Raw genomic sequence first — 23,232 nt, 5'->3', positions numbered from 1 at the left:
GCTGGCCAGTGCCCCCCAGCCCGTGTGTGTCTGCGTTTTGGCAGTGTTCGGTACATACGGTTTAAGAAACGCTTTGAAACACTTGGAATGAAAGGCGATATAAATGCAAAATATAATCTGTTAATAGACTTGACTGCAGGCCTGACCCCAAGCTGCTGGCTGTCAATGGGAGTCTTTCCATTTGCTTCAGTGGGCTTTGGATCCAGTCCACATGGAGCAAAATCATTGTTACCTAAATAAAAATCCAGACCAGCTGAATGCAGTTCAAGTAATGGTGCCTGTGTGTCAACTGCACCAGGATCAGAAGACAGCAGGATAATATCGAATGCCTGTTGCTGCCCATGCAGATCACTGTTCCCCACTCTCTGAAAAAAAACGCGTAAATAAATATCCAGACGCAACAGGCCACATTCACAGTGTGTCTGGATTTCTGCAAGCTGACCCCATTCTCTGTAGGGTGTTTTGTGATGTCTCCATTTGCAAAGTGTAACAATTACTTGATTGTTTGAGAATACTTTCAGACACACCCGTGCGCGTCTACTCAACGCACCGTCCTCCAGTGTCCGCACGATAATGGAAGAGGACGTCCGACTGGCTCCTAGCTGGGAGTACGCAACCATGTAGAAAACATAATTGGTATTGGGTTCCAGGTCTTTCACTTGAAGCTCAGTGGTATCATTATTGACAGCAAATTGGTATTCCACATTATCAGTTCCTGGAGACAAGGCAAAAACCCATCATCAGTACAACGAACAGGAAGCAAGACACCCGTCAAGTCCAAAATCAGCTCTTCCACAAAGCCTACAAACGGTAGCTTTTCCTCTCTGAAACCACTATGGCTTCTCCTTGTCCTCCCTCTGTCACCCCGCCCAGTGCCTGCCACCTTCCTCCGTCATGTTCCGGCAAATCTTAACTTAGGCACTGAGCTCTTGGGGCAGGACATTAGATAACTAGGTGTGAACATTTTAGCCCAAGTTAAGCACCTAAATCCATCCTAAGGCACCTAAATAAGCAGCCTGATATTCGTGTGTGTTCCTGCTTCCCATCGAATTCTCTGAAAGTCAGACCCCTGATTCAGATTGCAGATGCAGACACCTAGCTTTAGGGACCCAAGTTTGACTGTTTTAGTCACTGCCGTTGCCCCTTGGCACCAAGCGTTTTTCTGGCGTTTTGTACATTCACTGGTCATAATAAAGGCTACGATTTAGTCACGGACGTTGCGGAAGTCACAGAATCTGTGACTTCCGCGACGTCTGTGACTTCAGCCTGCAGTGGTTGGAAGCTGCAGGGTTCCCCGCTGCCTGTGGGGGCAGAGAACTGTGGGGTACTGATGCAGAAGGCGGTGGATTACCTTGCAGCTCCCGTCTGCCATGGGTGGTGGGGGAACCCCCGAGCTCCTTGTCGCCCCGAGTGGCAGGGAACCCCTGGAGCTGCTGGTGGTGGGGGAACCCCCAAACTCCCGGCTGCTTCAGGGGAACCCCCGAGCTCCTGGCCGCCCCAGGGGGCAGGGAACCCCTGGAGCTGCTGGTGATGAGGCAACCCCTGAACGGCAGGAAACCCCCGGAGCTGCTGGTGGTGGTGGAACTCCCAAGCTCCTGGCCACCCCAGGGGGCAGGGAACCCCTGGAGCTGCCGGTGGGGGGGAACCCTGAGCTCCACGCCATGGCAGGCCCCTTGAGCTGCAGGGAGGCGGGGGCACCCAACAGCTCCTGACCCTCGTGGGCAGCGGGGGACCCCAGAGCTGCAGGTGGCTCCTAGCCCTTGCACACCTGCCCTGCTGCAGCAGTGTGGGGACCTGCAGATCCCCATTTTATCAGGGATATTTTTAGTAAAAGTCAGGGTCAGGTCATGGCTTCCGTTAATTTTTCTTTTTTGCCCGTGACCTGCCCGTGACTTTTACTATAAATATCCGTGACAAAATCTTCGTCTTAATCGTAATAAATGTACCTAAAATTAAAAGGACAGCAGTGTCCTAATGGAATAAAGACTAACAGAAAAGTTTTCAGCAGTGCCTACATCAATGGGATTTAAGCTCCTGAATCTCCGAGGGTGAAATTTTCAGTCGTGTCTGAGTGAGCACACTCTAGATGGTCACCTGCTCTTCTTTCAGTTTTTCACAGCCATCCAGAGGTCAGAATAGTGATTTGGAAGGTAGGAAACGACTTAGTCTGGCTGGGATCCCAGATTAGAATCCCAGCATGGTTATTTCTTCATTGCATCTGTGGGATTCACCGGGGCCTGTTTCAAATGTGCATTTCTCAGAGATGCTCAAGGTCAAATTTTCATCCCAGGCTTCCACTTTTGCACGGCCATTTCTGGTCATGCAACTGATTGCATCACAAAAGTGGCCACTTGCATGCACAGAATGGGGAGATGGGCACCCAATTGCCCAATATGGATGTGTAAAACTGGCAGGTGCAATGAACTGCACGTGCAAAAGTGGGTAAGCAGAGCCAGAGGTGGTCTTAAGGCGCTGGGGTGCAGCTCTGCCATACAAACTGAGCTTCCAAAACAATCCTAGGGTAAAGTGCTCTGAAACCCCGTTGACTCACTAGATTTCTCTGACCCTAGTGGGGAGAAGTCAATAGTATGAGAGGCAGATTCTCTGGAGAGGCTGCAAACACCACAGTACAGCTGCCTGAACTCTCAGGCTAAGCACACCCAGTTTGATCACACCCTGTCTGACATGATAAGAACACATGAACAGCCGCTCCTGTCTGTGCAAGATGTCGTTAAAAAATAAATAACGAAGCACAAGCCCACAAAGGGGGACATGCAGCGCGTGGATTCGTTTTATCACCGCTATTCTACGGTGGCGGTGGACAACCCAACTACACAAACCGCAAGCACCTACCCAGGGCTTTCTGATAATGCAGGGAAAAGCCAATGATCTGTTCGCTGTTGTACTCTGGACGCTCCCAGGACACTAAGACAGTGGTGCTGGACAGGGAGACTGCTGACACCTTCTTGGGAGCACTCGGCAAGCCCTCCCGCACAATGACCGAGAGCTTGGCCGTGGCACATGCCATCCCCAGCCTGTTCTCTGCCACACACTGGTAATAGCCAGCATCCTCCAGCCCGATCTGGTTGATCACCAGGCTGCCACTGCTCTGAATTTTCACCCGGCCATTGGACAGGATGGGCTCTCCGTTCTTCAGCCAGTGGATGACGGGGACTGGCTCCCCTTCTGCTTTGCACACAAACCTGGCAGTGCTGGCACGGGTGCGGGAAATGGTTTCGGGAGACTGGGAGATGCTGGGAGGTGCTGAAAGAAAAGCAGAGAAATGAAGGTTAAAAAAAGAAAAAGCCAAGATGAGCCCTTTCCTCCCAAGCCACATCATGTCTGAAACAGCTCCAGGTACACGGTAGGGTTTGCCAGGCAAACTCTTGAGGCTTAATTTAGACTAGCCCCCAAAAATCTGTATCAACTCGCTCCCTGTTCCTAGGCTGTTCTCCCCAACGGCTTCCATAATACTGAAAGTTAGTTGCTGATACTGATTTTCACAAGGGAACTCTGCAAAAAGAAAAAAAAAATGCTTCAGTGAGTAAAAAAAAAAATGAAATGGTAATAATGCCACCGAGAACTATTCCACGCTCGGATTGAATAACTGGGACCTGATGGCTTTCATCTAATTACATTCCCCTCTTAGACACAGCGAGGGAGCTGTGAGTATCACTTCTGGGGGTGCCTCTGGATGTGGTTTTAGGGGAAAAGCAATTATCCGGAGTGGTGTTTACATCTGAAATGTTTATTCTGTCAACTCACCAAGGACGCTGAGCTCAGCCGCAGCTGTAACAAACTGCCTGGTCTGGGGTTTGTTCGCCCGACAGACGTATACGCCAGAGTGATGGGGCTGGGCCCGAGGAATTAGGAGGTTGGTCCGGCCTAACACAATCACGTCCGTGGAAATAGGTTTCCCGTCTGCGGAGCACAAAAACACACACCATGGGTGTAAAGCCTACATTAGGGATCCCGGCGAGACACCAGGGCTTCCAGATTTTAACTAATAACCATCACCTAGCTCTGCCTCTGTACATGACCTTGAGCAAGTCAGTTGGTCTCTTTGGGCCTCAGTTTCCCATCTGTAAAATGGGGATAAATAGCACTTTTTTTCCCTCACCCATTCTTTATCTGTCTTGACTATTTAGGCGGGAAACAATTTGAGATAAGGACAATCTCTTACTACATGTCTGTACAGCACCAAGCACAAAACAGTACTGCTCTGACTGTACTTGAGGTACTACTGTAATATAACTAATAATAAAATGGCTTCTATTCCCATCTCTGCCACTGACTTCCTGCATGTGTGGCCTCGGTCAAATCACTTAATCACTATGTGCCTCGGTTTTCTGCCTTGGATAATGCAGATAGTATGGTTGTCAAGAGTCTTCATTGTTTGTGAAGTGCTTGGACACATGGACAATGAGCGCCCTGGAAAAACCTTTAAGTAAATAAATGAAATAGCTGACCTCGGGAAACTAGAGGCAGTTTTTAATTGAGCAATTCAGTTGGATAAATGAAGGAGAACAGAGGAAAACGTGGAAGCCACTTCTAGCTCTATAACTTTTAATTAACTTAATTTACTTCCTAATGCAGAACCAACCAGAAGAATAATGCTGCATCCAAGCAATTTTTTAATGGTCTCTATGATAAAAAATTAAATGCCCCAAACTTCATTAACATAGAGCTAAGATTGGCCAGCTAAGCCTTGTGTCCTTCCAGAATATGGAGATTAGCTAACGTAAACCTCTGAAAAACAGGAAATATACCAATATCACCCCCGTAAAACAACCTTAACAGTGGCCCCAACATGTCAGTAATGCTCATGCTAGCACTCTACACTCATCGATGCTACAGAACAATTTCAGATCAACCTTAACTGTAGCAGAGCATGTGTTCTGCTACAATGAAAGTCAAAGTTGTTCTGCTGCTGAGCAATGGATGGCATCTTTCAGGTGCAGGGCTGTGGTGTGGATTTAATCTCATAGTTAATGCGAACACCAGCTCTCCCCAAGAAGAACCTATATTGCGCTGGCAAGGGGTAGTGGCTGAGAAGAAGAGATAGCCCGTGCTTATCATTTTCACCATTGGGTTTCTCCTAGGGATGGACTCAGATCCCAAGTTCGGATCTGGGTTTAGTCCATTATAGCCAAGAAGTTCTGACTTGGAGCCAAACATCCCCTATGCTCTGGGGTGTCTGGATTCAGACCATATCTAAGGCTGACATATGTGAAGAAGATAATTGCTTTATTACATGCCTACTGGACCAGGTTGAGGGATGGAATCCAGCGTGTATTTGTCTGCTAAAAACCCCACAAGCACATTTTGTTTTACAAGGAGCCAGAGCACTGAGTCACCATTAACTGAAGAGATTTTTTCCTGTCCGGCTCCTGGAAGCTGTACTGAACTGGCTCACAACACGGAGGATGCAATGAATTTGCCAAACCCGCTAATAAATTTTTATGTACCTGCTCTGGTTACTGACCTGTAACATATTAGCCAGTTTGATTACATGGGAATTTACTGGCCTGGTTTTGAAACCTAACCCTGTCATGAACAGCAAAGGCTGAATTTTCCACATGAGCCTTTAACCGACATGAGCCTTGGAACTGACAAAGATTTGTCAGATCAGCTACGTTTGAAGACTTCTGGGCTGTTTCTTGCTGTGGCTAGGACACTGCCATGCACAGCACTGTCACTTTGAAAGCAGGGGAGACCCAGGGACTGGCATGAGAAATTTCAGCAAAGAGAGAGAGTTCTTGGAGAAAGTGATCAATGGCTTTGGGGCCCGATCCTGGGGGGTGATGAGAACCTCAACTTCCCCCTGAAGGCACGGGGAGTTGCGTTTGCCCTTGCCTGGTTTTGCTGGAGGACTTCTCGGGGCAAGGGCACAAGCCCAGTTTCCGTGCCTTCTCAGAACCCCTTTAATTGTAACGTCGCTGCTGCAAAGCTCCAGGAGCAATGCTGGGCCAGAGGCCCGGCAGTTCCGCAGAACAAAGAGCAGAGAGCGGGGCGACGACACCCTGATTCAGGGCTGGCCAGGAGTTAAAATGGCCTGGGTGTAATTTAAATCAACTCTTGGCCTCTCTGCCAAGCAGGGATTCGGCGGAGTGCCCCTGCTGCCACCTTGCTCCCAACAGACCTCCGAGGGAGCCGGTGGCCTGGCGCCAGCAACGTTGACACTACGCAACCCAAGCATCCCCTCTATTGGGGAATCCCCAGCCTGCTCGGTGTCAGGGTTTAAGCAAAGCAAGGAGACTTTGGGCCAGATTGAGTTTGTGGGTGAATTTGCTTGCAGGAGGAGAGGCTTCTCTGGGGGCTTGTAAATCCAACCTGCCAGCTACCAGGCTGAGCTAGACGGGGCAGAGGGGGCTCAGGTTTTGCACTCATGCATGATTTACTATTTTAGAGCTTTGTTTTAGGTTTCAGAAATAACGTACCAGCTTCCAATGCACGGTGAGGAACCATGCTGCTCGCCTCCTCTCCCCCGCACAAGAGCCGCGGTTGCTTTCAACCCTGGCACTGCTGCTAACATCCCTGCTACTTCTACAACTTCTCATCCTTGCTGCGATACACGACAAGCAAGAACACACCCGCTGGAAGCTCTGCCATTCCCCCCACCCTCCAAAGACACTGCCCTAGAAAGCAGAGGCTGAAACGCCTTCCTGGCTCCACAGCCCACTGCTGGCTGCATTCAGTCAAGGCTGGATGTGGAGACTGAGACAAGCTTCCTGCCTTCAGGGTACACAGATGCATCCTCCTCCGAGTGGTGGCTTGCTCCGAGTAGCAAGGGCTACTCACTTAGCACAGTCGATGTGGAACGCAGCTGTGAGCAAAGTCTACACACCCTCACATTTACTGCCCGGTCTGCAGATGGGCCGACAATTCAGTACCCAGGCGTTCAAATCAGGAACGCAACTGCAGGCACATTTTGCACACATGCCTGAACACAAGTGACTTGAAAATCTAATCCCAGATGGAACTGACGATACCGACCGTGGCAGAGTTTGACCTGGTAACCTACAGTTGAAATCCTCAACGTTACAGGACTTTACTCATCCAGAGTCTCTCAGCCCTGCTTTTTATTGCCATTTTGGAACCAAATCTATTTTAATAACCACATGAAGACTGATGAGGCCCAATCAGCTCATCCATGCTAAGCCAAGGACATTCAGACTGAAAAACCAAGGACACGGCACAAACATTTAAAAACCAAAGCTTGAAAGAAAATGCGCCACCCATTTAATAAAAAAACAAAAAACACCCAAACTCTCGCTGTGCTAATTGACTCTGATTACAAATACTCTGGGCACTCACCGCTCTCGGTGTAGCAATGAATAAATTATGTAGCATGGGAAAGATGGGTATTGCTAATTATGTCTTAAGTACACGGGATGAAATGCAAGCTTCCAGCTTTGCCTCAATGATTAATCATCCCTGTTTTTATTCCCCACACTGAGTCCTGCAAGCTTTTTTTTTTTTTTTTTTTGGGGGGGGGGGGGGGAGGATAGGAAATATTAGCACATCCAAAAACATTGCCATTAACGAAGAGCCACTGGAGCAGGCAAGTTACAGCTAAAGACTGGTTTGATTAAATGGTTATGAGGGGGAGGAAAGAGGCTTATGTCAGAACATAGATTTTTGAAAACTCTTTCAATGTGTTTTTGATAAGCGGTTCCTGGGCTGAGAACCCACATGGCAAGTTTCAATGTTTAATCGCTCATGTGAAACATCCGACACAACCTCAGTGATGGTTACACCAGCCCTACTTCTGATTTAGGCTGATCAGCCCTTGACACATGAAAGTCAGTCTGGCTCGTTTATAGGCACTTAATGATATCTTTACTCCTTCTCAGACCTTCATTATCTTGACCATAAGAGGATTTACTTTTGAAAACAAGGCCCCTTAAATGACTAAAGAATCTTTATCACATTTTATAATCCTGCAAGATAACAAAAGTTATTTTTACAAAGCAACAGCAGATGTGTTAGAATTCCCACTAACCTTTCTGAACCGCTACAAAAGAAGTGCCATCAACCTGACCCTTATATGGTGACCTTCAATGCTCTGGCTCATACAATACTGCCATGACTAATTTAGATCAAAAGGCATCAAGTAACCAGAATTTCATATATTTTACAGATCAAACAACTATAAAATAAGTTGCATGCTTTGTAACATTTTAGATTCAATTAGTAATCCCAGCTCAGGAAGGACACTCCAGATCACCGCGTACGCAGCCCCATATGGTTGTTAGCAATTTAAAAAGTGCCCTCTCTTCCACAGCACTTTCCCCTTTAATAGATTTTAAAAATAAAGTGTCCATAGACTCCTCTCAACATCAAAAGAATAATTATCTTCATTTACCCTGTCGTATCCAAGAGACAAATGGGGTGGGATCTGCAGAGGCCATGCACTCCATGACTGCACTCTCTCCAACTACCACTGTGGTGTTCTCCGGAGCAGCAACAATAGCGACATCTCGAGTCACTGCTGGTTGGGAACCTAATACACCCAGAAAAAAATAAAAGAGGGATAAAAGAAACTCTTTAAAGAAGTGTTGTCCACATTCCATTTACATTAAAAACTAGCAAATTCCTCACCTCCATTTCAAGAACAAACCAACATAGAAAACAGATTTTTCTTCCTCACTGATTACACTGTTACATTTTTTGCAGTTCACTCAACTGGTCTGGTCAATTTCACCTTTGTTTCTGGTTACTTTCACTTCCTGGTTCTCCAACAGGCGTGCCATGTGGTTGGGTTTGGAATTGACAAGCAAGACTTCACGGGAATGAGTTTCTATTTCAGACCAACATTTCTGTTCAAGTCAAGCCCTGAACCGCAAGCCCACAGCCAAACATTGTGGGACTTTGCGAAAGTGTAGAACCTGATCTAGAGTCCTGCCCCGATCCTGCAATCAGATCCATATGAGTGAAAGTGGATGCACGCCTGGACCCCCACTGAAATTCTGCACCAACCCCAGGTCCCATCCACATAGCTCCAATAACACTATCAGGCACTTTGTGGTTCAGAACCTCTACAATGGACCAGACCAGAACCTGAGATCTGAACGTGCCCATACGTAGAGGAATCCCAGTGCAAAAGTTTGATCTGGAATCTACATCTTAGGTCCATCTAATTTCTCGTCACATTAAATCTGGTAAGCAGCCCTCATCGCTATTGTTTTTGTCTTCAGAACAAAAGTTCAATTTAATTACTTAAAACTGAGACTTACTCTAGTTGACAGCGTCCCTTTAACCAGCACAAAGGGCCAGATTTTCAAGGGGTTCTGAGCCCAGCTGCAAATGCTGGGTGCACAAAATGAGTGGCCAAATTCCACAATGTTGAAGCTGGCAAAGTTTTGCGCTGAACTGTGGTCAGGAAAGGGTTTTCTAAGGATTCCTAGGAAGCTGCCGAATAAAATACTAGAAATTCTTTGTTTGTGTTCACATTTATTACTTTATCCATTAATAGCTGAATCCTGTCTGTAAGCAGAAAGGTGGATTTCTTTGGTTTTAATATGGAAAGGTTGTCACGGACATTCTGATAACCAGCTGCTAGGTTTTAAAGTCAACCACTGAGAGATCAGTTCTCTGCCACACCACACCTTCATCTTTGTGCACAAAGAACAAGTCAAAATATATATATTATATACAACACACAGAGGGTATAGATGTATGTACAGATAATCCAAAGTGTTTATGCATTCACATAAGGCAGTGGTTCCCAAACTGGGGTTCATGAACCCCTGGGGGTTTGTGAAATGTTACAGGGGGTCCTCAGGAAAAAATTCCCTAATGGCGGACAGAGCTGTCCCTAGGAACCCTGGGCAGCATGGGGCCAGGAGCCCGGAGCCCCTGGACTTTCAATAGCTAAGCAGATCAGTGCAAGCCTATCTATCACACTGAGGAGATTTAAACTTCAAGACTCCTTATAAGAAATGGAAAGGGAGGTGGATATTTTTTGCTTTTTTAAAAATTAAATAGGCAGCTAGTATTGTTTTAAAATTATTATGAAGAACAAGTGTAAGCTTTGTTGTAACGTGTGTTGTTTGCCTGGACTGCTCAAGACCGCTGGCTACTTAAATACCTTCCTGCTGTTTCACATCTGATGCTCCTTGATGAAACGTAGGAGCCTTGTCTTAAAACAGGCTTAATCAAAGTGATACAAGCTATGAAAGTGAGATCTTGGAAGAGTGTTGCCATTTTCATAATGTAATAAAAATCCTGTCATGATAAATAATATTTAATAATAAATAGTGTGTAATAAACATGGCATAAAAACAAATTTTATATTTCCAAAATCACTGCTTTTATAATTTATACTCAGGTACAAGGAGAAAATCCCTGGAAATATTCATTTTTAGGAGGGGGTTCGCGAGACTTGAAATTTTAGTGAGAGGGGTTTGCAGGTTGTTAAAGTTTGGGAATCACTGACATAGGGAGATATATCTATATCCAGTGTGTATACGCATTGCACAACTTCTGGACACTCAAGAGTGGTCTTTTTTTGTTTGAAGTGAACCTTCTGACTCTCTCAGCCAAGTTTAGAAGGAGAGGTTACGGAGACAGGAAATGTCTTTGCTGAAACTAGAATTTTTTAATCAGTTGACAGCAGCTTTGACACTAGGAATCCTATTCTCTCTGCAGAAAGAGATTCACTGCTTTCTGAAGGATGCTGTTGTTTTCTTCGCCAGGTAGGAGATATGCAGTGCTGCACAATACAAGGTTGCTCCGGGTGCTCTTGTTCCTGACAAAGAATATTGTGTGCCTTCAAGGACGCTGTCACTCTTTTAGACCCTGCTTGCTGAAGTTACCAAAAAGTGCATGTCATTTTCACTGAGAGACACAGGCAGCCCTTTTAGTGTCCATACAAGAGGGAATGCTTCATTGTCAGCCTGGTGTATTGCAAAATGCATTCATTGTTGGCCTGGTGTACTGCAAAATGCATACAGCAATATCAGTACTTAGCTCTTAGATGCAGCATGTTTAATCCTCAGATCTCAAAGCATTTCATAAAGATGGGGAAGTATTCACTCTACTTCACCTCCACCCTGCCTTCCTTAATTTCTTCTTCAGCAGAGGACAATGTGGAAGGAGAAGAAAAATAAGAAAGCTAATATACCATAGAGTAGGGTTAATGGAAGAATTCCTGGCTCCTAATCCAGCTGCAGCAGCTTCCCTCTGGCAATAAAACTGCATCCTTCCAGAAGCCAGACCCACCCATGACTGTCAGTGAAAAGGGGCCATGCAGCCACTTTCAGGGTAAAGGGATGGGGTGATTTATCTGATGAACCATGGGTGAAATTGTGCCCTCAATGAAGTCAAAGGAAGTTTCACTCTGGACTCCAACAGGGTCAAGATCTACCCCGAAGTGTCTTGACTCTGTAAGTTACTGGTTTTGATCCCAATGCGTCACCACTTTAGGAACCAACCAGCAAACAAAGCCACAAACAGCATGAGGTTAGAGTCTGCACCTGCCTAACGTGAGCTAAAATAGGGGAATTGAATCTTATGCTTTAAGGCGTAAACTGATCGGGTGGGGGGGGGGGGGACAGGAAGGAACTGCAGAAAGACACATGCACCCAGCATGCTCTCCAGCTCTCCTACATGTTCAGCACTGCAGAGTTGCACAGCTGTATTAGTAGGGCGAGAGGGTTGTTTAACTCCGAAATATCAAACATTGGTCGCGCACAGAGGCAGAACGATGGATTTGCTGGACAAGTGATTTTAGCTGGTATGGCAATGCATGTGTTTCTAAGGATTAACTGTGGCATTGTCTACATGGTGAATAAGGGGTAGATATGCGCGCCAGACCAAGGATATTAGCGAGATAAGGGAGGTGAGGTAATATCTTTTACTGGACTAACTTCTGTTGGTGAAAGAGACCACTCCCCAACAGAAATTGGTCCAATAAAAGATCTTACCTCACCCACTTTGTCTCTCTAATAAGGGGCAGAAGCAGCTCCATGGCTCCCCCGAGGGCATAACATTCCCCCAACAATTTCACTCCGAGTCAGTAAAATACCTGAACGTTCCCAGTTCCTTGGCACTGGTGCAGAAAGTCACAACTTTGCTGACAGCCTTGCGCTGGACGCTGTTTTCAGCACAGAAATTCTAATTCTCAGACCAAGACATGACACAGGACATTAGAAACAGAGCATCAGCTAAGGTGCAGGTAGTAGAGCAAACCGCATAAGCTAGGGATGCAGCGTTAGGATATTCCCACTTGGATTTCTCAGTCTTTCTGGGTGGCAGCTAGCACTGGGGCTAGATTGTCTCACACATCTGAGTTTACCCTCTTTGCTGGGATCCAACAGTATCAAGTGATTCTAACCCCTCCCTCTTTGGTCCAATTAGAATCTCTTCATTCACATGAAGTCATCAATATTAGCAGGAAAAAAGTGTGAATTTACATCTTACAAACCAACATGGCCCTCTATCTTATACTGGTGCCCATCACCATGGTATCTAAGTGTCTAGTTAACCTCCTCCTAGTGTTGGTTGACACTAACTCCAAGGCTAGCAAGGAAACAGATTCTTATGCGCAAGTAAACACATAATCTAGAAATGAAACGAATTATGTTAGTGCAAAGTAGCAGGATTATCAACAAGGAAGTTTGGGATTAGGAAACATAACCCACTGACATGTCGATTTAAAACTAACCTAGAAGATTTTCCTGCAATGTTAAAGAGTGGAGACCCAGAAACACAGGAAGCTTCTGCAGTCTTCTGCCAACAAGGCACCGAGTTTACAGAATGGAACAGACTGTATGAAACCCAGTCCATGCACCACACTGTAAACTGAATGTGGGTTTTTTCCTAGAGTTGGGTCCAACCCCTCAAAGTTCAGAACTGGATCCAAATTTTGCTGAAGTCCCAAGTGTGTCTGAATGAAGACCTCTTCTTTGGAATAATGCAAACGTGCTCTAAAAGAGGACTGGGGAAAATCCCTGAGTCAGGACCCTGTGCAGAAAAAGACCAGTAGCCAGCATTTGTCCACCAGATGGAAGCAGAGATACAAAGAAGCACGCTGTGGACTTTTACCCTGGGCAACATTTATATTGGACATTCTTAAGATTTAACCTCCAAACTCCTTCCAAATACCCAAGCAAAGTCACAACAAAGTTCAGAGAAAAAGTAGGTAATTCAGCCAGGTCTGAGCACGTATGACTTTACACAGTGGAACTATTACATTAGAAGGAGTGACTGATGAAAAAAGGCGCATCTGTGATCTGGTTTCATGCTTATAAAGACACTGGGAGCTGAACAGGATTTTGCTACATTCATCAGGCCAGGCCAGGCCTATGGCATAAAAGGTTACAAACACCATTTGCGTAACAGCCAAAGGTACGATCACACTATAGCAAAATTCAAGGGATACTTGAATTAGCTGACTGGGCTACCTTGGATGGTGCCAGATGGCAAAAGACATTCTATTCCCTGCGGTACATATTGCTGTACTTATTGGGCCAAATAGTGATTTCAGTGGAGTTACACCAGCCAAAAGTCTGGCCCACTGTTTAAATATCAAGGGGGTGATTCTCTACCCTGAAATCACTGGAGTTACCCAAGCAGAGAAGTAGTGAGAGGGGAAGCAGGCGCTGAGGACCCACACTCACTCCATTACGGAGGCACATGTTAGAAAACATCAGCAATAGGTGAGAGGGAGGCGCTCAGAAAAAAGCCCTCGGGTTTGCTGATTGTAACACAAGTGTGACACCACTTAACTGCAGTTGTGTTAGGCCATGGATTTCCTTGACACACTCAGGAGGTGTTTACTATAAAAATGCATGTGGAGAGTTAAAAAGATCCATATCGGCTGAAGTATCAGATAAATGCAACTGTATTCTGAATAGCATCTTTCATCAACACTACAGCTCCAGGTCAGCAAAGCAGGGAAGTCCATGAGTCACACTCTCTCTGTTCAGCAAAGCAGCTGAGCACACTGCCTTGAATGGGGCTTTGCTGAGCAGGGAGAAGGTTACTCGCAGACAGGAGTGCGGTGCTGAATTGGGGCCTATATCCCTAAAATGCTTTAAAGAGTGAAATAACACAGCTACCAAGGAGAAACGGTGGAGAGCGGAGCTTTTGTAGGAGAGCAGGGGAGGGAGGAGAGGCAAAATTTCAATCCAGATTTGAAATGAAATGCTCAAGTGATGAGACACAGGGAGGTTTCTCCCGCTGCAGATTAAAAAGCTTCTGCATCAGGTGTGGGCGTATTACACAAAGGGAGAGCAGGCTGGTTCTAAATGAGCCAAGGGGATGGAAAGAGGCAACATACGGTCAAGGAGGGAGGTCTCAACAAGTCCACCAGGGGGCTGGAAAACATGAGGGCAATTTTGAGATGGAACCAGAAAGAAACCGGGGGCAGGGGAGAGAGTGGAGGACATGGGTGTTGGGTCACTACACCCTAAACATGCAAGTAGATCTTGGGTAGAGTCCACCCGCTGGGGTAGCTGGTGAACACATACTCAGGTGTCTGTGCATGCACACAGGGTGACATTTGCTCTGGCTTTGTGCAGGGATCGGGGAATTGTTGTTATTTATTTATATTACCGTTGCAGCCTCTAGTCATGGGGCTCCCCAGTCCACCCGCTGCATCCAACATACCTGTGAGCTGCAAGAGCATCCGCTTTCGCTCTGCACCCCTCACTGGGATTGCCGGACCTTTGGTGCAAGGCACTAGCATAGCCCATGGGGCTGCCCTCAACTCCCCTTGTGCAGTGTCCTGTTTAAGGCTGGCAGCACAGATGGGGTATGGACCCACTGGACCTATTCAGCCCCTTCTTCATGGGGCATATGCAGCACAAAAGGCATCCCCCAGCCTGCTGGACTGGGTTACCTAGGCATGAAGTTGGCCATTCAGGAGCCAGGCTGTGTATTTCCAAGTAGAATCCAGTGATAAAGCAGAACCCCACTCCTCTCCGCTCGGGCCAACGAGCGCCCGCCTAGATGGGAGCGCTTTGCGCACTAGCCATAACCTGGGACCAAGCTGCTGCCATCACAGAGTTTAATGGTCACTTCTCTTTTTCTGCCTGATTTAAGACTTTCCTCGAAGCCACTGCAGCACGGTGCCAGAATCACCAACCAACTCCAGAGTGGGCCTGAAACGCCGGGATTTTAACACTCTGATCAGCCACGCCTCACGGCAGCTACTCTGTCTCTTCCTTCTGCAGACCCCACGCATTGCTTCAGAAAAGAGCGGGGGGAGGCACTTTGAAAACGATTTGCTTAATCAGACGAGCGCCATTTTCTAGCACAAAGCTTTACCAGACTTTTCTGGGTGCTCCTGGTGTGCTCTGGGGTTACAATTTGGGGGTGGGAGGGTTCATGATTTGGGGGGGGGGGTTTCTGTAAAATGGATCCTCGTGCCTCACAACACCTTTTCCTAAAGGGTTTTACAACTTGACTCAATTTTTGGGGTCTTTTACCATAGGGTCAGAGAGTCCAGCCACCGCGGCTAGCGGTTGCTATAGAAACAGCTCAGTCCTCATCCCTAGAGTTCTGCATCCAGAGCAGCTTAGCTTGTGTGTCCCAGCTGCCAAAATATGCCAGAGTTTGAAATCCTACTGGAAAAGGGGGGCCGGGGGCGAGCACAGAGCCCCCAGCAGTTCTAGGCCAGGCAGCCAAACAAAGCACCTTTCCTATCAAAGCCACAGTGCTGATGGCACCAAGAGCCGTGACGTTCTGACTCATACACTTTATAAAACCTAATACGCTAACAGCAGTGAACACCGACCTCCAAGAACAATCTGGGGTCTGGAAAACATGCCTTGTAATAAGAGACTAAAGAAGCTCAATCAATTTAGTTTAGTCAAACAGACTCTAGGAGTGATCTGGGGAAATTATAGACCCGTAAGCCTTACATCTTTACCTGGCAAACTGGTTGAAACAATAAATTAAAAACAGAATAACTAAATAACTGGAAGATCATCATCTGATAGAGTCTGATCACCACGGATTTTGCAAAGGAAAATCATGTCTCTCTAAATCGCTTAAAATTCTTTGAATGTCTCAATAAAGTTGTGGATAAAGGAGAACCAGCTGACCTAATTTATTTAGATTCCCAAAAGGCTTTTGACCAGGTTGCGCACAAGAAACTACTAAAGAAGCTAAGCAGCCATGGGGTGAGAAGCAAAGCTTTGTCGTGGCTGAGAGACAGAAAGCAAAGAGCGGGATTAAATGGTCAATTCTCTTTCCGGTAAAAGATTAAGAGCAAGCATTCTCAAGGACTTGTGTTGTTTAATACATTTATTAATGACCCGCAAAGGAGGGTGAGCAGGAAAGGGCAAAATTTGCAGATGACACAAGGTTATTTAGGCTAGTCAGGACTAGAGAGAGGCATGAGGAACTTCAGAGGGACCTAACCAAATTAGGCAAATGGGCAACACGATGGTAAATGAAATGTAATGTTGACAAATGCCAAGTAATACACATTGGAGGGGAAGTTAAAACTCCTCATACAGCTCTCAATTAACTGTATCAACTCAAGAAAGGACCTGGGCATCAGAGCTTCATGAAAACCTCGGCCAAAAAGCTAACAAGATGTTTGGATGCAAAAGGAATGGGATGGTGAATAATATAAAGAATGGGAGGCCCTGCTGATCAGTGCCTCCCTTCTCTCGGCAGCGCAGCGGTGCAGGAGGTGGTGGAGGAGCAAGGACATGGTGTGCTCGAGGGAGGGGGTGGGAAGAGGCGGGGCAGGAGTGTGGCATTTAGGGAAGGGAGTGAGGACGGAGCCTGGGACAAAGCTGAGGGTCGAGCACACACACCCCGCTCAATGAAAAGTCGGCACCTGTGAAGGTGGGAAATTCAAAACAAGTAAAAGGAAATACAAAAACTCCCTGCCCCAAAGATAAGATAAGAGATAAGAGACAACAGACGGTTACAGACAGACAGGGGAGTACAAGGAAACAGTAAGACATTTATTCAGGCAGCACGGTCAGGGAGTTCAAAGCAGAACAGTGGCTATCAGCTAAGGAAAGGGCAAAATCTGCAGATGACACAAGGTTATTTAGGCTAGTCAGGACTAGAGAGAGGCATGAGGAACTTCAGAGGGGCCTAACCAAATTAGGCAAATGGGCAACACGATGGTAAATGAAATGTAATGTTGACAAATGCCAAGTAATACACGTTGGAGGGGAAGTTAAAACTCCTCATACAGCTCTCAATTAACTGTATCAACTCAAGAAAGGACCTGGGCATCAGAGCTTCATGAAAACCTCGGCCAAAAAGCTAACAAGATGTTTGGATGCAAAAGGAATGGGATGGTGAATAATATAAAGAATGGGAGGCCCTGCTGATCAGTGCCTCCCTTCTCTCGCCATGCCTCCCGCTGTTGCAGCGTGCAGGAGGTGGTGGAGGAGCGAGGACATGGTGTGCTCGAGGGAGGGGGTGGGAAGAGGCGGGGCAGGGGTGTGGCATTTAGGGAAGGGAGTGAGGACGGAGCCTGGGACAAAGCTGAGGGTCGAGCACCCCCCCCCCAATGAAAAATCGGCACCTGTGAAGGTGGGAAATTCAAAACAAGTAAAAGGAAATACAAAAACTCCCTGCCCCAAAGATAAGATAAGAGATAAGAGACAACAGACGGTTACTGACAGACAGGGGAGTACAAGGAAACAGTAAGACATTTATTCAATGTGCAGTGGCAGTCAAAAAAAAGCGAACAGAACGTTGGGAATCATTAAGAAAGGGATAGATAAGAAGACAGAAAATATCATATTGCCGCTATATAAATCCATGGTACGCCCACATCTTGAATACTGCGTGCAGATGTGGTTGCCCCATCTCAAAAAAGATATACAGGAATTGGAAAAGGTTAAGAAAAGGGCAACAAAAACAATCAGGGGTATGGAATGGCTTCCATATGAGGAGAGGGTAATGAGACTTGGACTTTTCAGCTTGGAAAAGATACGACTAAGGGGGGAAATGATTGAGGTTTATAATATCATGAAGGTGTAGAAAAAGTAAATAAGGCAGTGTTATTTACTCCTTCTCATAACAGAAGGACTTGGGGTCACCAAATGAAATTAATAGGCAGCAGGTTTAAAACAAAGGGAAGTATTTTTTCACACAACACAGAGTCAGTCTATGGAACTCCTTGCCAGAGGATGTTGTGAAGGCCAAGACTATAACAGGGTTCAAAAAAGAACTAGCTAAGTTCATGGAGGATAGGGCCATCAATGGCTATTAGTCAGGATGGGCAGGGATGGTGTCCCTAGCCTCTGTTTGCCAGAAGCTGGGAATGGGTGACCAGGGATGGATCACTTGATGATTCCCTGTTCTGTTCCTTCCTTCTGGGGCACCTGACAGTGACCATTGTGGGAAGACAAGATACTGGGCCAGGTGGACCTTTGGTCTGACCCAGTATGGCTGCTCTTATGTTCTTATGTCATTATGACTGACAGTGGTCTCAGCCCCGCAGATACCTAACCATTGTCAGGTTTTTTGAAGGCATCACAGCAAAGGCGAGTTTTAAAACAGGGATTTGAAGGAGGACAATGAGGTGGCTTTGAGGATGTTTAAAGGGAGTGTCTCCCAGCATGCGGGGCAGCACGGGAGAAAGCATGCAGATGCTTGTTTGAAAATGTTCAACGAGCATGCAGATGCTTGTTGAACAAAGGGGCAATCTCAAAACTTTGAGACAGACTTATTAAAAATAGTCCCGAACTGCAAACAAAAAGTTATCCGTTATCCTTTCCTGTTGTTGCTAGAGCACATCATCAGCTAAGAATACTCCAAATGCAACGGGGGAAAATGTTATTTGCTCAGCTCATTTCCGATGGTCACTTCCGGTGACTAGGAGACTTCTTCCAGAGATGGAATTGACACATCTCCCCTAGATGCCATAAACACTCTGCGTCAGCTAAGACACTGTAGGTTAAACATGACTCGACACCGTCAGCTCTCACATGTCAACAGTTTGTTGCCTGATTGCCGGATATCTCGGTATCTCATTCTTCTTTTCCATTAACTTTCTCACCCTCTGTGGAGGAGGAGTCTGAAATCTAATTCATCCTTATAGATCTCCTCTGGGAACAGATTCTAGCACCGAGCAGCTGTTCAATTGAGAAAGTCAGTGCTATTGCTCCTGTTATTCTGCAGCTAATAAAGAGGCAAATTATCCATTGCAAAGCATGCCCCTTCAGAAATACAGGCATTGTGCTTACAAAAAAACTTTCCCCTACTCCCACTCCCCTCAACTCAGGGGCCATATGGATTGTGCAGAGGGAAAGATGACGACGACACAGGAAGAGAAGTAATGTCCCACAAAGCTGCCTTTCCCCTCTGGCTAGATCCTCTTGTGGCACTATCTGAGTTGTTCCTATGGATGCTGCTCATCTGGGAAGGATTGGAGAGCAAAGAGGTTTGGGATGATTAGATTCTAAGATCTCTGGAGCAGGATGTTTGCACACCACCTATGTACTCAAAGTGTGCCATGAACAGTTCTGGGACAATCTACATAATAAGAGACTCCAAAACAGTGTCACGGGCATTGCTGGATTTATAGCAGTGCTCATCAGAACACAGAGAGAGTGTGCATACAGTGCACACAAGGAAACACAACACCAAGTGGCCCAGAGATGAGCTGGTTCCAGAACGAAGCCAGGTCGCCAACATTTTCAAAAGTGACTAGTGATTCAGGGCGTCCCACTTGAGACACCTGAAATTCAGGCCCTTTCCGATGGTCTCAAGCTGGGCGCTTTGAAGTTAGGCTCCTAAGACCACTCGTCCCTCTTCAAAGTTCAAGCCTGGTATTCTGCCCACAACCATGGCAGTCAGGCAAAAGCATTAGAGCCTCTGAAACATGAGCTTCGGTATCTGCATATAGCAATAAATCTCTGCAGAACGCGGCACTGAATGAGACATATCCTGAGCTGGCGTAGATCAGCACAGTCCCACTGACGTCAATGGGGCAACACCAATTTACACCAGCTCAGGAACACTGGCTCAGTGTTAGGTTTTGCAAAACAATGTCAGCTAGTTTGTAGTTTCTGCTACAACCGTCCCAGGTCCAGAGCGTAATATTCCTGTACCTCTAGAGTGTGGTGACTCTGGATAAAAAGAGATTCATCCTGTACCTCTAGAGTGGGGTGATTCTGGATTAAAAAGTTCTGGTTTTGGCCTCTTTTTCCCTCTCAATTCACCAAAGTGCTTGAGCATGTGCCTACTTTTAGGCGTTGGGAACTACTTACGTGCACAGAGTTAAGCACACGCTTAAGCGACTTGGTGAATTAGAACCTCTAACGCTACGTAGCATCAAAAGCTCAAAACACAAACAAAATCTGGCCCTGACCACTGTTGGGGACCCTGGGCTACGAAGACCATTGCTCTGATGAGGTCTGGCAATGCCCATGTTCCTCGCTTCCTTCATGGAGATGTTCATGTCTTTCTTTTTTAGGCTGCAGTGGAGCAGTCCGGTCAGTGCACAAGGCAGGCATAAAGGATATTTTAGAATGTGGAGATGCTTTTCTCTCTGCTTTGATTACACAGAGGATGCTGCATCAGCCAGCCTTGGTCTTTTCTGCCCATCTACATACATGAGCTTTAATATTGTGTCTTTGCTACTGTATACGCTTTGCACTGCTTTGCAGACAGTTAAGCACTTGGTAGTGCAGTGATTCTCTGGGCAAGACAACAGGTAAGAAAATATCACCCTCTTTTAGCTTAACTCTTTGGAACGCTGTGTCTTTCCAGATATCAAGTCTGTACTAGGATAATATGAATATTATTATTAATAAAATAGTAATAAGTATTTAAAGCAATGATGATACATATAGAATGGGAAACAAATGCACCGAGAAGTTAAATGATTTTTCTATTGCCAGTGAAGGTATCCAGATTAGACCCCAAGACTTTTCACCTCCTGCGCTCAAATCATTGCCCTCAAATAAAATAGCTGGAAGTCTAGCCCACCGGAAAAAATATCCCCAAGTCACTAACAAATAAAAATCCACTCTAGTTTTTAAAAAGCAGCCGCTCTCATGCATGTATAACAGCTGGTACAAACGTTACCACTTCATGTACACGGAGATAAGTGCCTGATTTATGAGCAAAGTCAAGTACTTAGATACCAAAGTGGTAGGATAAAATGGCACCTTCAAAAGAAACCCACAAAAAAGGCTCATTCAAGGCCCTTTCAAAGCGAGGATCAAAGAGTGTAGATAGAGTGCGCGTGTGCACACACACAGGGTAAATGTCACAAAAGACTTTCAAAGTATTTCTGTCGAGAGTGTTACACTGGTTAAGCATCATCGCTGGGAGCAGTTCTGGGCAACATCTGTCCAACCGGCTTGAGATGAACAGTCTGTAAAATAGTTTTCCCTTGTCTGTGCTCTGGAGTTGAGACTCTGGGAAGCCAGTGGAGCCTAATCCCAGTGAAAGAAGAGGCCACCAGACAGTTCTGTTTCACTCCTCTCAACTTCCTTACACAGCCAACATGGATTTCTGCTCAGAAATTAAATCCTTTAATGTACCGATTCACCTAGGAAGTCAACATTCTAAACGATGTGTTCCCAAAAGCCCAGCGAGAGCCCAAGCCATGGCATTCTTCCAGGAACTGATTTGTGGATTTTTTTATTTTTAGAAGCCTTGAGGCCTGCAGGGCACAGAGCTGTATTTACAGGCAGACTTAAGGTCTGCTGCTAATCAGTCAGGGTGCACTTTGCCCACCATTCAGCCTCCTGTAAAGCTGTCAACAATGGCTCGCCCTACACACGTTGAGAACTGTTCTTCATTAAGCCAAAAGGGAGCAGAGGCAGCCAGACTGCACTATGGATGCCCCTTTATTCACTGATAACCATTAAGAATTGCTCAGACTTTAGCCAGCCAAGCTTAGCAGGGCATATTTGTGATCTTCCAGCAGGCTCCACTCTGCAGAACGACTATGTAAAGACGGCACCTTCTTATAAAGAGACTTGTGGCTCTTTTGTCTTTCTACTGGAGGCCCTACTTTAGGGATTCCAGGTTTAGGGATGTCAGATCCTATTGGCTATCCTTCTAAACAGGAGGGACTTGCAGGCATAAGGGGTGGAGGCCAGGGCTGAAAGGGGAGGAGTTGGGGGTATGCACAAGAGCCAGTAGGGCTGAAAGGGGCAGGGCAAGGGGTTGCAAGGGGGCGTGGGGTTATGTTGGGGAGAGGCCAAGCTCCAGAGTGGGAAGGGTCTGGGGATGTGAGGGGAAGGGCTCAGATGGGCTGAGACATCATCATCAGAGAGTATAAGGCCAGATCATCTAGTCTGACCTCTTGTAGCTCTCAGATCACCAACCCCACTCTACACCCACACACTAACCCAACAACCGAAATTACACCAAAGTACTACAGCCCACAGGAGACTAGACTATGGCGTGCCACAGACACAGAGCAGGCAGGACCAATGTGCACCAATGCCCGAGGCCCCTGCAGTGGCACGGAGCAACATTGATCGGCTTTGATAAGGACAAGCCCCTTCCCTTCTGCCAGCTGCTTGTCTATCCATTTCTCTTGATTTCACAGGTCATGTGGCGAACAGACAACACTGATGGCAAGTTGTTCGGGGTAGGGTAAGCTTTCCAGTCAGGGACCTGCATAACAGCAAGAAAACCCTTGGAGAAAAGCTCAGGGTCTCCGAGACGGGGATTCCCACTGCCAGGGGCGGCTCTATGTATTTTACTGCCCCAAGCACGGCAGTCAGGTGGCTTTCGGTGGCATGCCTGCGGGAGGTCCGCTGGTAATGCGGATTCGGCGGCATGCCTGTGGGAGGTCTGCCGGTCCCACGCCTTCAGCGTACCGGCCATCGAATTGCCGCCGCGGGACCGGCAGACCTCCCGCAGGCGCACCGCCGAAGGCAGCCTGACTGCTGCCCTCACGGCAACCGGCAGGCCGCCCCCCGTGGCTTGCCGCCCCAGGCATGTGCTTGGTGCGCTGGTGCATGGAGCCGCCCCTGCCCACTGCAGTTCGCTGTGCAATGCCCTTCCCTCATCCTAAAACAGCTATCCAGCCAGCGTATGCTAATGATGCCTGAGCGATGGACCAACAAGCCCTCAAAGTGCTCCTTCAAACGAGACTTGTTGGAGAACCTAATTCTACAGAAGTTACTGAGAAAGTGGGGGGAGGTCTAAAAAAGGAGAAGAACCGCTGTCATAAATAAACAGATCAGGGTTAAGGTCTCTTTTCCCTGGAAAGGGTTAACAAGCTCAGTAACCTGAGAAACACCTGACCAGAGAACCAATCAAGGAACAGGATAA

The 23,232-nt window shown here is 46.7% G+C and overlaps 1 protein-coding gene across 5 annotated transcripts in view; it reads right to left on the bottom strand.

Moving 5' to 3' along the window:
- Nucleotides 1-23,232, bottom strand: part of IGDCC4 (immunoglobulin superfamily DCC subclass member 4) — a 179,833-nt gene that overhangs the window by 46,276 nt on the left and 110,325 nt on the right. For all 5 annotated transcript variants that reach the window (XM_039490080.1, XM_039490083.1, XM_039490082.1 and 2 more), the window contains 4 exons: nt 8,369-8,506; nt 3,766-3,921; nt 2,854-3,264; nt 551-715 (listed from right to left, as the gene is read on the bottom strand). In XM_039490080.1, coding sequence (XP_039346014.1) covers nt 551-715; nt 2,854-3,264; nt 3,766-3,921; nt 8,369-8,506 — 870 coding nt within the window. The remainder of the gene's footprint in view (nt 1-550; nt 716-2,853; nt 3,265-3,765; nt 3,922-8,368; nt 8,507-23,232) is intronic.

This window comes from Mauremys reevesii, linkage group 10 (genome assembly GCF_016161935.1).
Source record: "Mauremys reevesii isolate NIE-2019 linkage group 10, ASM1616193v1, whole genome shotgun sequence".
Taxonomy (NCBI): domain Eukaryota; kingdom Metazoa; phylum Chordata; order Testudines; family Geoemydidae; genus Mauremys; species Mauremys reevesii.
This window is presented reverse-complemented; position numbering and strand designations above follow the sequence as displayed.